The following is a 15,949-nucleotide window of genomic DNA, read 5'->3' as shown; positions in this document are numbered from 1 at the left end:
GCTAGTTAACACTAACATAGACACAGACTTATTACTGCTAACTAACATGCTAGGGAACATTAGCATAGACACAGGCTAATTACTGCTAACTAACATGGTAGTTAACATTAGTAATTAAAGCTTAACAGCTAATGGAAGTCCAAGCTGTTTGCGTGTTTGTCCTGACAATACAGTGATTTGTTGACTAGTAAGTCGCGTGGTTATGACATAATCGTTAGCCTATTTTTACAAAAAACGTCTGCTAGGAGCCATAACGTGAGGTACAAGGTAATGGAGCCTTTTATACATTGTTGGGTTTCTTTAGAAATAAACAATGGTTAAATAGAGTCTTGAAACGCTTCAGATGTAAAGTTATTCGCTGTCAAAGTGACGCCAAAATGAATGGGAGTCAATGGGATGCTAACGGCAGGCGATTGCTTCGTAGCATTAAAATGGCGCCATGGGGAGCTACGCCTACAGAGGAGAGGGTTACCCCCTCGATTCCGAACGAGCCGCCACATGGCCGCCATGATGCTCGGTTTTGAAATCCGGAAGATACCTGACCCCCGAGTTTGTCCAATCAGCTGCCGGTCAACGTCCCTGGTTTCCCCCCCCCCCCCCCCGCCCCTTCTTGGTGTCCCTCCTTTGTCCCCGCGTTGTTTTTCCCCCCCAGGCCCCCCCCCCCCCCTCCCTTCCGCACCTCCCCCCCCCCCCCCCCCCCCGCCCCCGCCCCCCATTCTGCTTTGTAGTCACGATGGCGCCCGTTTAGTGCGAGCAGGATCCATCGTTCCACACTGACCTTTTTGACCGTTTTTAGGGGGTCATCCAGGGTGCTTGCTGACTTTTTTGTGTTTTCTACACTATATACTTTAAACTAAGTGTTTGAAGTGTGCAAGTAGGCGGCTTGAGACACAGCCCGTGACTTTGTTAAATGAAGAAAAAAAGCGGCTTACACCAAGTTACTGAGCGACGCCAGGCTCAGCTGCTGGGACTGTTGTTGCTGCTGTTGCTGTTGCTGCTGCTGCTGCTGTTGTTGCTGGGAGACTGTGGGTTGCTGTTGCTGTTGCCAGGCAGCCATGTTGCCAGGCACCAGCCCCGGCGGTGTGAACGTCTGGAGCGCCGTGAGATCTGCGCTCGTCAGCTGGTACTCTGAGATAAAGGCACGGAGGGAGGAAGAAGACGGAGAGAAAGAAAGGAGGAGGAGGATTGTTTTTACATCATACAACTTTCTGCTGCATCAATATTAATCAGCGCTAATCCATATTAATGGAGACCTTTGAAGTGGAATCCTTCCAGAAGCTCGCACACACAATGAACAAAGTGAATATTCATGGGGGTTTGTGGCATCGCACTGCGAGGTTTTCTACATGACACTCGCAGATATTAATGACATAATGCAGACTTAAATCTCATACTTGGCTTCATGTTTTATCTTTAACGTTAATTATTATTCAGTCCTGGTGGGATTCACCAGAGGCCCCACACAATATCATTGTGGTTTTAAACATTAAACTGCGATATTATGCAATATATTGCAATTCATTACCTTTTTTTTCCTCAACTTCCAGATCATGGCTTCAAAGTAGTCAAAATAGGTTTTATCTTAAAAGATGCATTGATACAAATATGCATGCCCTGTTAGTTTGTCTCACTTCAAAAAAGCAACTTGTTTTTTTATTATTCTAGTACCAAAAAGTTAAACCCTCATGTGCAATTTATGTTATGTATAAAAGATTGATACGTGGCGTTTGTGTATTGATACAGTATTGCCACAGAAAATATCTGCTGTCAAGTGTAATGTTGCAGCGATGCTTCTGTAGCATTTTGATTTGATTACAAAAAACACACACACACCATGGTTAAACTGTACTGCCTGCTTTCTCTTATTAACTGAGTGTTCATTCTGTGTAATTCATCAAGGAGTCCCGAATCTTCTTCACCTATGTGAAATGAGTTAAGCTGCTCCAGCTTTAGCGCGTAACTTTTCCCTATTAATGAACATCCGAATTACAACCAACAGCTCCACATAACTCTCTGTATTTCTCAGTATCGCTATGTTCAGAAACCGGTGTTGTAAGGAGACTCTTGCGGTCAGAAAATCGAGTAAAGATGATAACTTCTTCTGAAGAGTGGAACAAAACGTAATATCTCAAACCTGGTCGTGTGTCTTAGGTCCGACCTATTTACTGGAGCTGTAAAGAACGTCTGAGTTGCATAAGAACCATATGGAATGGGAATGACTGTTCCAGGTATTAGTCAAACCCTTCCAGGTAAACTGGAGTTCTTGTTTAAAAACTTTAGATTTTAGTTGCACAACATGTAAAATATTAAAGTTTTAGTGCGTTACTGTTTGATAAACAATGACGGTCCGTTACATTTAAGCCAGCTCCACACAACTCTGTCTGTATTTGTCAGTATGTTCAGAAGAAGAAGGCGTCCGGCGACTTTCCCGCACAGAAGCCCGAGTAAAGATAATGACCTCTTCTGAAGAGTCCATGTTTTTTAAAGATGCCCTGCTGCACCTATTTCATGACTTTGTGGTGATGTCTGTAGTTCTACCATGGACTCTGTAAGATCTTTTGAGGAAGAACTGCCTTGATTACCTTGTGTCAAGCCATTCTTTGACTGATTGAGATTGAGTTTGAGCTGTCCCCTACCAGTGTTGTAGGCCGTCTGCATGCCAGAGAAGGGCGCCAGGAGACTGGGTGTTGCCACGGAGACCACTGGCGTGGTGAGTGACTGCACCACCTGGGAGCCACCTAGCCGCTGAGCATTCTGGGAAGACAAAGAGATGGATGGAGGAAGTTGAGACACGGGACGTGGAAGAGGTAATTACTGCTGCGGTGGCCAGAGGGTCCAGCTGACTTGTAGAGTAGGGCTGCATCTAACAACTGTTCTAATTGTTGATTAATCTGTTGATTATTTTTAGTTTTGGTATATTAAATGTCAGAAAATGGTAAAAGAAAATGTTCATCAGTGCCTCTGCAAGTCCAAGATGAAGTCCCAAGATGTCTTGGTTTGTTCACAACTCAAAGATCTTCAGTTTACTGTCACATTTAATTTAAGTTTCTCAAAGGGAAAATTTAGTCTTAAAGGCGCTCTAAGCCATGTTGGGTGACGTCACTTCTTGTTGACGTTCAAAGTATTTTCAAACAAAACGAGACTAGCCGGGCCCTCCCTCCCTCCTCACTCCGTCCCCTCCCGCACACCAACCAGTGGTCTAGTGAGTAATTCTCTCAGCGGATTGATGAATACGGGCCCTGGTCTCTGTCTCCTTTTATGGGCCGAGTGCAGGACACATGACGTCATCCCTTCTCAACAGCAATAATGATAATGGTTAGCATGTGCTTTCCACTGTACAACAGAGTGGATGCAGAGACCTTGCAATGTGACTGAGCACAATTTAATTGCACTATTACTACTGAAATATGTGCCTATAAACACAGCTGGTTCCACTTTTAGTTGAAATATAAAAACAGAAACATTATGCTGGGATTTAATTTACGGCGCTGAAAGGGCAGCGACTCTCGTTAACTTTCAGCCCACAGTTATCCTGCCACGTTTGAAGTTTTTATTGGCGGACTAAATAACGAAAGAGATTCTAAAACTAATGCACCAGAGCAGTAACTAGAGATGGACATGACGAACAATTAGATCCTTGACTCCAAAGTGTCTCTGCTCCTGTAAGAAGAGAATCCAAGCACCTCAGTTCTCTCCGAGGTGTTTTAACCTTGTTTTTTTTCTTTTCTTTTCCGGTGACACTTCAGCATCTGTGTGAAAGATGAGAAGCGTCTCCCATCTCAGAGGTGGCGTTGGCACGGCAACGCTGTCGCCAGGGCCGGGCGCCTGTGTTATGTAGCGTCACGGTGAGAGGTGTTATGAGAGGCGTCGACCGTGCTGGAGAATCATGCTGACAGGATCGCATGCATCGACAAGGCTGACAGACGAGAGACGAGTGGGGATGAGTGTGTTTGTGTGAAAAAGTGTGTGTGTGTGTGTGTGTGTGTGTGCGCAGAGTTATGCGAAGAATGAATACACAATGTGAGGTGTTTGTTTTGAGGTGTGTGTGTGCGTGTTTATGCAGAGAAATATGCATACATGGATCTCAGCATGCATGTGTGTGTGTGTGTGCGCACGCATGTGTATGCAGAGAAATATGCATACACGGATCTCAACATGCATGTGTGTGCGTGTGTGTGTGTGTGTGCGTGCATGTGTATGCAGAGAAATATGCAAATACAGATGTCAGTATTGGTGTGTGTGTGTATGCAGAGGTATATGCATACACAGATGTAAGTTTTTGTGTGTATTTGACTTGTTATTGTGTGTGTGTGTGTGTGTGGTGGTGTGTGTGTGTAGAGAAATATGCATATAACGATGTAAGTATTGGTGTGTTGGGTGTATGCAGAGGTAATGCATACACAGATGTAGTTTTTGTGTGTTTTTTGTGTGGTGTGTGTGTGTGTGTTTGTGTGTGTGGTGTGTGTGTGGTGTGTGTGTGTGTGTGTGTGCAGAGAAATATATATACACAGATGAGTATTGGTGTGTGTGTGTATGCAGAGGTATATATAACACAGATATGGTTTTTGTGTGTATTTGTTTGTGTGTGTGCGAGTGTGCGTGTTGTGTGTGTGTGTGTGTGTGTGTGTGTGTGTGTTGTGTGTGAGGTCAGCGTGTCGGACTCCCAACACGCCCGCCTGTGTTCCATGCTGTAGACTCTGATCTTTCTTCCCTCTGATTCTCCGAGTATCGACAGTGAACATGCACATGCTGAGCAGCGTCCACCCACGGCGGAGAGTCGGCTGGCTGCTCCGGGTCCCCCATCAGTCCCTCTATAGACCGCTTGGGCCGCACAAATGTCACTTTGAGCTCTATTGTATCGACACATTACAAACGCACACATGTTGTGTCGCTTTGCTTTGAAAAAATAAATACATATCCGATATGTTTTATGTCACCAAATGCAGTATGATTCCCTCTAAAGCTACTCATGTCTACAGCACTGAGAGCTGTTTTTGTAAGAAAGAAAGTCAAAGTCATAGTTTTTTAGGATTTTAGGAATTATTTTCTTTCGGTGTGGAAACAATTAAGAGACACATGTATTTGAATTGTACTAGTCGCTGAATACTTAATATTGAAATATTTTACTTTGGAAATTATGTGTCTGAATGTATACGCTCCGAATTTGTATCTTCATAATTAAAATTAGAGATGTCTTGATTAATTTCCATTTAAAAATGTTCAATTTAAAAGCTGAATTTTAATATTTCCCTCTGTAATGGTCACAAACTCTGATCCAAAGATTCAAGTTTCAGAGTTTGGAAGAAAAAAAAAATCGATTCAGCTTGGGAAAAACTCAAAACAAATTCAATATTACATTAATTACTCAGTGGCTGTTAAAATTCAAATACGTTTGTCTCTAATTTGCTTCCATAGCAGAGTTAGATCATCACTCACGTGTCTGTACACTAATTATGAAGCTAGTCCCAGCCAACACTTCCCTTACACTTTGGGTCTTGTAGAGATTAAACTACCGAGACCCCATGTGTTAATGAGGGAGCTGTAGAGGGGTTTTTAAGCGGATTTGGTTTCCTTCAGACAGAGCCCGGCTAGCTGTTTCCAGTCTGGCTGGATCCTGAGCTGGGCTGGGCTGCGGGATGTGAACCTACAGACATGAGCGTGGAATCCATCTTCTCTGTAAGAATGCAAGTATGTGCATTTCCCGAAACGATTCCTACAATTTTTCCGTCAAGTCTTCAAAAGGCAAATTAGGAGTCAAGCTACATCTGGTCTGAGTGATGCTTTAAGATCTGCAACAATATCCGCATAATTGAGACCAAGTCCTTTCAAAGAAGAACAAATCAACATGCAAGGCCTGCCTGTCTTGTTATTCTGTTCTGGAACTTTACAAGGACGTCACTTGAAACTGATTTAGAGTTCCAGTCGAGTGGTTTGGGAGTCAAATGTCAAGCAAGTCAAATCTCACAGCAGTTAACTCCGAGTCAAGTCTCGAGTCCTCGTGGGCTACACGTGCGATCGGACTCGGTCTGTAGTGAACCCTGAACGCTACAGTCCTAATCCCCCCAGGAACCGGTGCAGCCAGCTGATTGGTCCGCCGTGTGTACTGTTGCTCCGGGCGCTCTAAGTGCTCTTCTTCTTCTTCTACTACTCTCGGCAGGGCAGCGGTGCCTACGAGTCAACCGTGATGGGATGGTGGCGGTGTCACGCTCATGCTCGGTGAGATCACACAGATTCCACAGCACATCCACCAGGCTAAAGGTCTACGAGTCTATTCACCTCACTCACCAACTCCAGCTCTTCCTCTGTCTGCACGGCGGGGGGGGGGGGGGGGGGGGGGGGGGTAAAAAACAGAGGACGGTTACGGTTCTGCAACAGCTAACTGCAGTGAAATATGAGCACACATCAAAAGGAACTGAATCTAAAGTTAAGTAAACAAGTGTTTTGTTTAACCCTTGTGTTGCCTTCCTGTCAAAATTGAAAATCAACACTTTTATTGATGCTTTTTAACCCTCCTGTTGTCCCCGGGTCAAATTTGACTTCCTTTAACAATTTCTTTATCAGAAATATGGGTTTCTTTTTAACCAAATTACCACAAAAAAAAAGGATGGATTCCATGCAACGCTCTTTGCAAATACAATTAATCACTTTCATTGAATTTTGGGTGTAAATTGAAATGGTTTCAAATCAGCATCCTGACCAAACTCATCCACTCAATAGATGTTCCTCTGATCTTAACTATTAGTCACAATAATTCATATATTCTGCTTTATTAGCTCAAATATATAAGTATAATTCTATCCAAAGAATGAGAGTTATTGACCATGGATTCCAAAAAGTAGTAAAAACTAGAGGTAGTAAGTAGTAAGGGGGTGATAGTGGAAAAAAAATAATAATAATGTGTTGACAATGTCAAACGTCAAAAAAAGGGTAAAAAAAAAAAAAAAGTGTTAATCTTTTTGACCTGGGAGGACAACACAAGGGTTAATCAATGTTTTTAACTTTTTCTTATGTATTGTCAACATTTTTTCAATGTTTGTCACTTTTTTTGACGTTCAACACTACGTAACACTAACTTATTAACTTTAGTTTTACAGTTATTTTTGGAATTCATGGTCAATCAAACCTCATTTATAGGAAATTATACCTAATGTTTGAGTTAGAAAAGCAGAAATTAGGAATTGTCAGACTAAAATTAAAGGAATGGATGTTATGGATAATCACAGACTGGAATATGTCAACTTTTACTCAATACTATTTCAAAAACACGTCAATTTGTCTTTCAAATGCTATAAAATTTAATAAGACGCCCCAAAATTAATGAAAGTAGAGATGTGTACTTGCCAAAGAGCGTTGTGCTGCCCCAAAATAAACCTGATTGTTCCACACAACGCTCTGTTTGGCAGATACACATCTCTACTTATCATTAATTTTGGGGCGTCTTATTAAAATTTTATACATTGCAAAGACACATTGAGTGTTTTGAAATGGTATTGAGTGAAGAAGTTGACATATGTCCAGTCTGTGATGTAATCCATCAACATCCATTCCGTTAATTTTCGTCTGAATCCAATCTTCTTCTGCTTTTCTAACCCAACATTAGGTATATTTCCTATAAATGAGTTGATTGACCATGAATTCCACAAAATAACTGTAAAAACTAAGTTAATAAGTTAGGTACGTTATGTGTTGAACTCACAGAAAAGGGTTAAAAACATTGAAAAAATGTGACAATACAAGAAAAAAGTTAAGAAAACATTGATTAACCCTTGGTTGTCCCTCCCATGTCGAAAAGATTAACACTTTTTTTTTTTTTTTTACCCTTTTTTTGACGTTGACATTGTCAACATTATTTTATTTTTTTTCCATATCCCCCTTACTACTTACTACCTCTAGTTTTTACTACTTTTTGATCCATGGTCATAACTCTCTCTCTTGGATAGAATTATACTATATATATTGAGCTAATAAAGCAGAATATATGAATTATTGGACTACAGGTGAGTTAATGTGATCAGAGAAAACATCTATGAGTGGATGAGTTTGGTATGAGATGCTGATTTGAAACCATTTCCTTTACACCCCAAAATCAATGGAAAGTGATTAATTGGTATTTGACAAAGAGCGTTGCATGGAATACATCCTTTTTTTTTTGTGATGAGCACTTTGGTTAAAAGAAAACCCCATATTTCTGATAAGAACGAAATGGTTGAAGGAAAGTCAATTGACCCGGGGACAACAGGAGGGTTAAAAAGCATCAATAAAAGTGTTGATTTTCAATTTTGACAGGAAGGCAACACAAGGGTTAAACAAAACTTGTTTACATTAACTTTAGATTCAGTTCTTTTGATGTGTGCTCATTATTTCACTGCGTTAGCTTGCAGACCGTAACCGTCCTCGGTTTTTTTACCCCCCCCCCCCCCCCCCCCCCGCCGTGCAGACAAGAAGAGCTGGAGTGTGCGTGAGCGGAATATAGCCCGTAGAACTTAGCCTGTGGATTGTGGCTGTGGAATCTGTGGGTCCCACCGAGCATGAGCGTGACCCCGGCCACCATCCCATCACCGGTGACTAACGTGGCAACCGCTGCCCTGCGAGAGTATAACGAAGAAGAAGAGCACTTAGAGCGCCCGGAGCAACAGTACCACCAACGGCGACCAATCAGCTGGCTGCACCGGTTCCTGGGGGGATTAGACTGAGCGTCGGGGTCATACAGACCGAGTCCGATCCGCACGTGTAGCCCACCGAGGATCCGCGAGACTTGCTCGGAGATTAATGCGTGTGAGATTTGACTTGCTTGACATTTGATACTCCCAACCACCAGACTGGGAACTCTAGCATCAGTTTCAAGTGACGTGCCTGTAAGTTCCAGACACAGAATAACAAGACAGCATGCCCTTGCAATGTTGATTGTTCCTTTTGAAAGGACTTTGGTCTCAATTATGGGAATTGTTGCCAGATCTAAAGCATCACTCAGACCAGATGTAGCTTGCTCCTAATTTGCCTTTTGATACTTGAACGGAAAAATTGTAGAACGTTTCGGGGAAATGCAACATACTGTGCATCTTACAGAGAAGATGGATTCCACGCCTAACTGTCTGAGTTCACATCCCGCAGCCCAGCCCCCCCTCAGATCCAGCCAGACTGGAAACAGCTAGTCCGTCCTGTCCTGAAGGAAAACCAATTCCGCTTAAAAACCCCTCTCAGCTCCCTCATTACCACATGGGGTCTCCGAGTTTAATCTCTAAACGACCAAAGTTAAGGGAAGTGTTGGCTGGGACTAGCTTCTAATTAGTGTACGAACACGTGAGGATGATCTAACCTCGCTATGGAAGCAAATTAGAGACAAAACGATTTGAAATTTACACAGCCACTGAGTAATTAATGTAATAGGTGAATTTGTTTTGAGTTTTTTCCAAGCTGAATCGATTTGTTTTTTACTTCCAATACCTGGAACTTGAATCTTTGGATCAAGTTTTTGACATGTACGAGGGAAATTAAAATTCAGCTTTAAATTGAACATTTTTAAATGGACAATTAATCAAAGGACATCTCTAAGTTCATTATGAAGATTACAAATTCGGAGGGTTATACATTCAGTACACATAATTTCCAAGTAAAAATTTCAATATTAAAGTAGTTCACGACTGATACAATTCAATACATGTGGTCTTCTATGTTTCCACACCGAAAGAAAACTACTTCCTAAAACTCCTACAAAACTAGTGACTTTGACTTGTCATTTCTTACAAAAACAGCTCTCAGTGCTGTAGCATGAGTAGCTTTAAGAGGCTCGATAACTGCATTTGGGTGACATAAAAACATATCGGATGATGTATATATTTTTTCAAAGCAAAGCGACACAAAGTGTGCGTTTGTAATGTGTCGATACACTAAGCTCATTAGTTGACCATTTTGTGCGGACCCAGCCGGTTCCTATGAGGTACTGGAAATGGGGGGACCCGGGCACCAGCCGCCTCTCGCCGTGGGGGGACAGCTGCTCCGACGATGTGGCTGTTCACTTCGATACTCGGAAATCAAGGAGTGCGAAGAAAGATCAGAACGTACTACAGACATTGAGCACAGGGCGGGGGCGTGTTGGGGTACCGACACCGCGGACCTGCACCACACCACACACAACCACACACACACACACGACACATCCACCTCGCACCACTCCACCAAAACAAACAAATACACACAAAAACCTATATCTGGTGTATGCAATAACTCTGCATACACACACACAACAAACTTACATCTGATAGCATATTTCGCTGACCCCACACACCACAACCAACCACAAAAACCACAGCACACCACACCCACAACACACACACCTCTTGACAAACCTCATACACAACACACACAACTACTATCGATTTCCTACACACACACCACACAAGCACACACACCACACAATACAACACGCAAGAACACACTAAAAACTATCTGTGTATGCATATACTCTGCACAGACCACACAGACCAATACTACATCTGATATTGCATATTTTTTGCATACTCACAACACACAGCGAACCAGCGTGACCGAGCAATCCTGCACACATCGCACACACACACACACACACAAATACACACAAATACACACAAAAAACTTACATCTGTGTATGCATATACCATCTGCAATACACACACACACAATACTGACATCAGTATTGCAATTGCTCGCATTACACATGCACGCACACAACCAACACACACACGCACACACATGAATGTGAGTACGGTATGCATATTTCTCCTGCATACACATGCCGTGCGACAACAAAACCGGCATTGCTTGAGTCCTGTAATGAATATTCTCGCATAAACCACGAAGCACAAAACACCTCAAAAAAACGAGTCCTCACATTGTATAATTCATTCTTCGGCAAAACCTCTGCGCCACACACACACACAAACAACACACTGTATCCGTACACAAAACCTACCTCTCAGACCCTCCCCCCCCCCCCCCCCCCCCCCCACCTCATCTCCACTAGTCTTGACTAGTCACTGTCACAGCCTTGTCGATGCATGCGATCCTTGTGCACCAGCTATATGATTCTCCAGCACGGTCTGACGCTCTCATAACACCTCTGACCGTGATCGCTCCATAACAACGGGCTCCGGCCCTGGCGGACAGCGTTGCCGTGGCCAACGCCACTCTGAGATGGGGAGAAGCGTCGCATCTTTCACATCCGATTGCTGAAGTGTCAACGGAAAGAAAGAAAAAAAACAAGGTTTAAAACACCTCGAGAGAACTGAGGTGTTGGATTTCTTTCTTACAGGAGCAGAGACCTTTGGAGTCAAGGATCTAAATTGTTTCGTCATGTCCATCTCTAGTTACGCTCTGGCTGCATTAGTTTTAAATCTCTTTCGGAATTGTAGTCCGCCAATGTAAATAACTTACACGTGGGCTAGGATAATGTGGGCGAACGTTAACGAGAGTCGCTGCCTGTTCAAGCGCCGTAAAGTAAATCCCAGCCTGAAGTTTCTGTTTTTAATTTCAACAAAAGTGGGAACCAGCTGTGTTTACGGCACATATTTCAGTAGAATAGTGCAATTAAATTGTGCCGATCACATTGCAAGGTATTATCTGCAGTCCACTCTGTTGTATAGTGGAAGCATATGCAACGGTTATCTATGCATGTGAGAAGGGATGACGATGTGTCCTTGCGACACTCTTTTTGGGCCCATTAAAAGGAGACAGAGGACCAGGTGCCCGTATTGTCATCAATGTCCGCTGAGAGGAATGTGTACTCATCCTAGACCACTGGTTGGTGTGCGGAGGGGGACGGAGTTGAGGGAGGGAGGGAGGGCCCGGCTAGTGTCTCGTTTTGTTTGAAACTACTTTGAACGTCAATCAAGGAAGGACGTCACCCCAACACTGGCTTAGAGAGCCTTAGACAACTTTTCCCTTGTGAGAAAACATTAAAATTAAATGTGACAGTAAAATGAAGATCGTTGTGAGTGTGAACAAAAACAAGCACATCGTTGGGACTTCATTTGGAATGCAGAGGCACTGATGAATCATTTTCTTTACCATTTTCTGACATTTAATATTGACCCAAAAACTGAAGAAATAAATCAAAACAGATAATCAACAATTGAACAGTTGTTAGATGCAGCGACCCTACGTCTCAAGTCTGTCGGAACCTTGCGACACCTGCACGCCAGTAAAGTACCTCTTCCATCGTTCCCGGTGTTCTCAACTTCCTCCATCCTCGTCCTTTGTCTTCCCAGAGTGCTCAGCGGCTAGTGGGCTCCCCAGGTGGTGCAGTCAACACCACGCCCGTGGTCTACGTGCAACACCGCAGTCTGTACCGTGGCGCCCTTCGCTGGCATGCAGACGGGCCTAAACAACTGGTAGGGGGCAGCTCAACTCAGATCTCAATGCGAGTCAAAGTGAATGGCTGACACGCAAGTGTAATAAAGGGCAGCTTCCCAAAAGAATCTACAGAGTCCATGGGTAGTAAGCTTACAATCATCACAACAATTAGTCATGAAATAGGTGCAGTAGGGCATCTTTAAAAAATCATGGCTCTGAAGAATGAGGCATTATCTTAATCGGGGCTCTGTGCGGGAAAGTCGTTCCGGACGCATTCGTAGTTCTGAACAGTACTGACAGAGATACTAGACATGAGTTTGTTGTGGATGCTGGCTTAAATGTAACGGACCCCCCGGGTCAGCCCTTTTTTGTTTATCCAACCGTAACGCACTAAAATGTATAGTTTACACTGTTGTGGCAACTCAAAATCTAAAGTTTTTTTAAAACAAGACATTCCAGTTACCGGAAGGGTGATATGACCTGAACAGTAATTCCCATCCATATGTTCTTATGCAATAGACGTTCTTACTAGCTCCAGTAAAATAGGGTCGACCTACGACACCCGACAGGTTGGGGATATTTCGTTGTCCACTCTTCAGAAGAAGGTTATCATATTTACTCGATTTTGTTGCCCGCATAGAGGTTATACTTACAACACCGGTTTCTGAAAAACTAGCGATACTGAGAAATACAAGAGAGTGTTAGGTGGGTGTTGGTTGTAATTCGGATGGGGTTTTTTCCATAATAGGGAAAAGTTACGCGAGACTAAAGCTGGCGCCGAGCTTAACCATCATTTTCACAATAGGTGAAGAAAGATTGGGTGACTCCTTGATCGTAAGTAACACAGAAATGAACCACTCAGGTTAATAGAGAACGCAGGCAGTACAGTTTAACCAGGGTGTGTGGGTGTGTGTTTTTGTTATATCAAATCAGAAATGCTATCAGACAGCATCAGACGCACATTAAACTTGACAGCAGTATTTTCTGTGGCAATACGGTATTCATACCACAACGACGTATCTCTTTTATACATAACAAAAGTGCACATGAGGGTTTAACTTTTGGTACTAGAATAATCAAAAAACAAGTGCTTTTTTGAAGTGAGACAAACTAAAACAGGGCATGCATAGTTTTGTATCAATGCATCTTTTACGATTAAACCGATTTTGAGTACTTTGAAGCATGATCTGGAAGTTGAGGAAAAAAAGGTAATGCATTGCAATATAGAAATAATACGCACAGGTTTAATGTTTAAAACCAGAATGATATTGTGTGGGGCTCTGGTGAATCCCACAGGACCTGAATAACTAATGAACGTAAGATAAAACATGAAGCCAAGATGCGATTCTAAGGCTGCAGTATGTCATACTTCTGCGAGGGGGTTTTTCTGTAGAAAAACCTCGACACGTGCGATGCCACAGACCTCATGAATAGTCACTTTGTTTCATTGGTGGTCGAGATCTGGAAGGATTCCACTTCAAAGGTCTCCATAATTGGAGTTAGCGCTGACTGTAATATTGATGCAGCGAAATTGTATGACTGTAAAAAACAATCTCCCTCCTCCTTTCTTTCCTCCGTCTTCTTCCCCCTCCGGCCTTTATCCAGAGTACCTAGATGAACGAGCGCACGAACTCCGGCGTTCCAGACGTTCACACCTGAGGGTGGGTGCCAATGGCAACATGGCATGCCTGGTAACCGCAACAGCAACCCACATGTCTCCTCAAGCAACAACAGCAGCAGCAGCAGCAACAGCAACAGACATAGCAACAACATGTCCCACAGCAGCTGAAGTGCCTGCGATCGCCTCAGTAAACGGGTGTAAGCCGCTTTTTCTTCAGTGGAACAAAAGTCACGGGCTGGTTCAAAAGCCGCCGACTTGCACACTTCAAACACTTAGTTTAAAGTATATTAGTGTAGAAAACACCCAAAAGTCAGCAAGCACCCTGGATGACCACCCGAAAAACGGTCAAAAAGGTCGAGGTGGAACGGAGGGGGATGGATCCTGCTCGCATAACAAGGGCGACCCAAAAATACAGATGACTACAAAGCAGGAATGGGGGGCAGGGGGGGCGAGGGAGGGGGGGGGGGGGGGGGGAAACCAGGGACGTTTGACCGGAGGCTCAGATTAGACAAACTCGGGGGTCAGGTATCTTCCGGATTTCACAAAACCGGAGCAATATGCGGCCCTGTGGCGGCTACGTCGGAATCGAGGAGAGGTAACCCTCTCCTCGTAGGCGTAGCTACCACAAGAGCGCCATATCATGATACGAAGGCAATCGCCTGCACGTTAGCATCCCACATGCACCTCCCACAATAGCATTTTTGGACCGGGGAATCACAGCTTTGAACAGCGAATAATTTAACATCTGAGCGTTCAAGAATCTATTAACCAATGTTTAGAGTCTAAAGAAACCAACAATGTATAAAAGGACTCCATACCGTGTAACACTCAACGTATGGCTCCTAGCAGACGTTTTTGATAAAATAGGCAGGAACGATTCTGTCATAACCACGCGACTTACTAGTCACACACAAATCACTGATATGTCAGACAAAAACACGCAACACTTGGATCCATTAGCTGTAAGCTTTAATTAATAATGTTACACTACCAGTTAGTTAGCAGAATTAGCTGTGTCTATGCTAATTTTTGGTGCCTAGCATGTAGTTAAGCAGTAATAAGTCTGGTCTATGTTAGTGGTTAACGAGCAGGTAGTTAGCAGTAATTAGCTGTGTCTATGTATTACATCACCTAACGTCTACTACAAGTTCCGTCTCTGCTGATTGGGATGATTGACGATTTACTCTGACACAAGCTACCAGAAGACTTAACAGTTTCAGACAGGTTGCACACGTCCAATCTAAGTCGTCAAGCTCAGTTTGGAGGTGCGCAGTAACGCTCACATCACCGGGAAAGAGCTTCCAATATTCTTCACTGGTCTCGTCCAAAAAAAACGGTAATCTGTTGAGTCAATCCTTAACTTCTATGTTAAGCCTACAGATCTCAAATTTAATAGAGTTCACCGAAACATGTTTCTGAACAACATGTAAGCGGAAAAGGCCAGTGCAGATTGTTGAATCTGATTTTTTGATCGACCAAAAGGTCAGTTTAAGGATTTTAAATCGATTTTGAGAAGACATTAGCAGTGGACTGAACGAAGTAGGCGGATGAGACACAGCCATAGTCAGATGCATTGATACGGACCTTTCACCGTTTTCTTTTAAACGTAAGCCGGTGATAATGTTATATCATTGTCTAATCGCAATTTGTTTTACTAATTGCAATTGTTTGTTTGTCCATAAGACTATAATAGCATAGTAGACTCTAAGGAAAATGTTCTAGTGTAGTACTGTTGTATGACTGTATATTTAGTAACAGAAATTGTCCGTCGCACGTGCCTCAAACATTGTGTATAGTGTGTAACATTTGGAATTGCACATTTGGGCTTTGACAAGATTTTGTCGAGAAACTGAGGGTTTTGAGAGATTAAGACGTTATACGTTGCCGCTTTCTTCAGTTTTTCTTCGACGTTTGGGACCAACAATTTGAAAATGCAGTCTTTTGGACTAGGTTTTTGATGTTTTCTTTGTTACTCCTTGAAACATTTTCGACTGATTGCTT

General features: G+C 43.1%; 1 protein-coding gene across 1 annotated transcript in view; it reads right to left on the bottom strand.

Annotated features, from left to right (window-relative positions):
• The window catches only part of mef2d (myocyte enhancer factor 2d), a 149,128-nt gene that overhangs the window by 11,468 nt on the left and 121,711 nt on the right, over positions 1–15,949 (bottom strand). Inside the window, 3 exon segments of the mRNA XM_032511423.1 lie at positions 933–1,128; positions 2,637–2,754; positions 6,277–6,306. Coding sequence (XP_032367314.1) covers positions 933–1,128; positions 2,637–2,754; positions 6,277–6,306 — 344 coding nt within the window.

This window comes from Etheostoma spectabile, unplaced genomic scaffold (genome assembly GCF_008692095.1).
Source record: "Etheostoma spectabile isolate EspeVRDwgs_2016 unplaced genomic scaffold, UIUC_Espe_1.0 scaffold363, whole genome shotgun sequence".
Classification (NCBI taxonomy): domain Eukaryota; kingdom Metazoa; phylum Chordata; class Actinopteri; order Perciformes; family Percidae; genus Etheostoma; species Etheostoma spectabile.
Note: the sequence above shows the minus strand (reverse complement) of the source record. Positions and strands in the feature narration are given on the sequence as shown.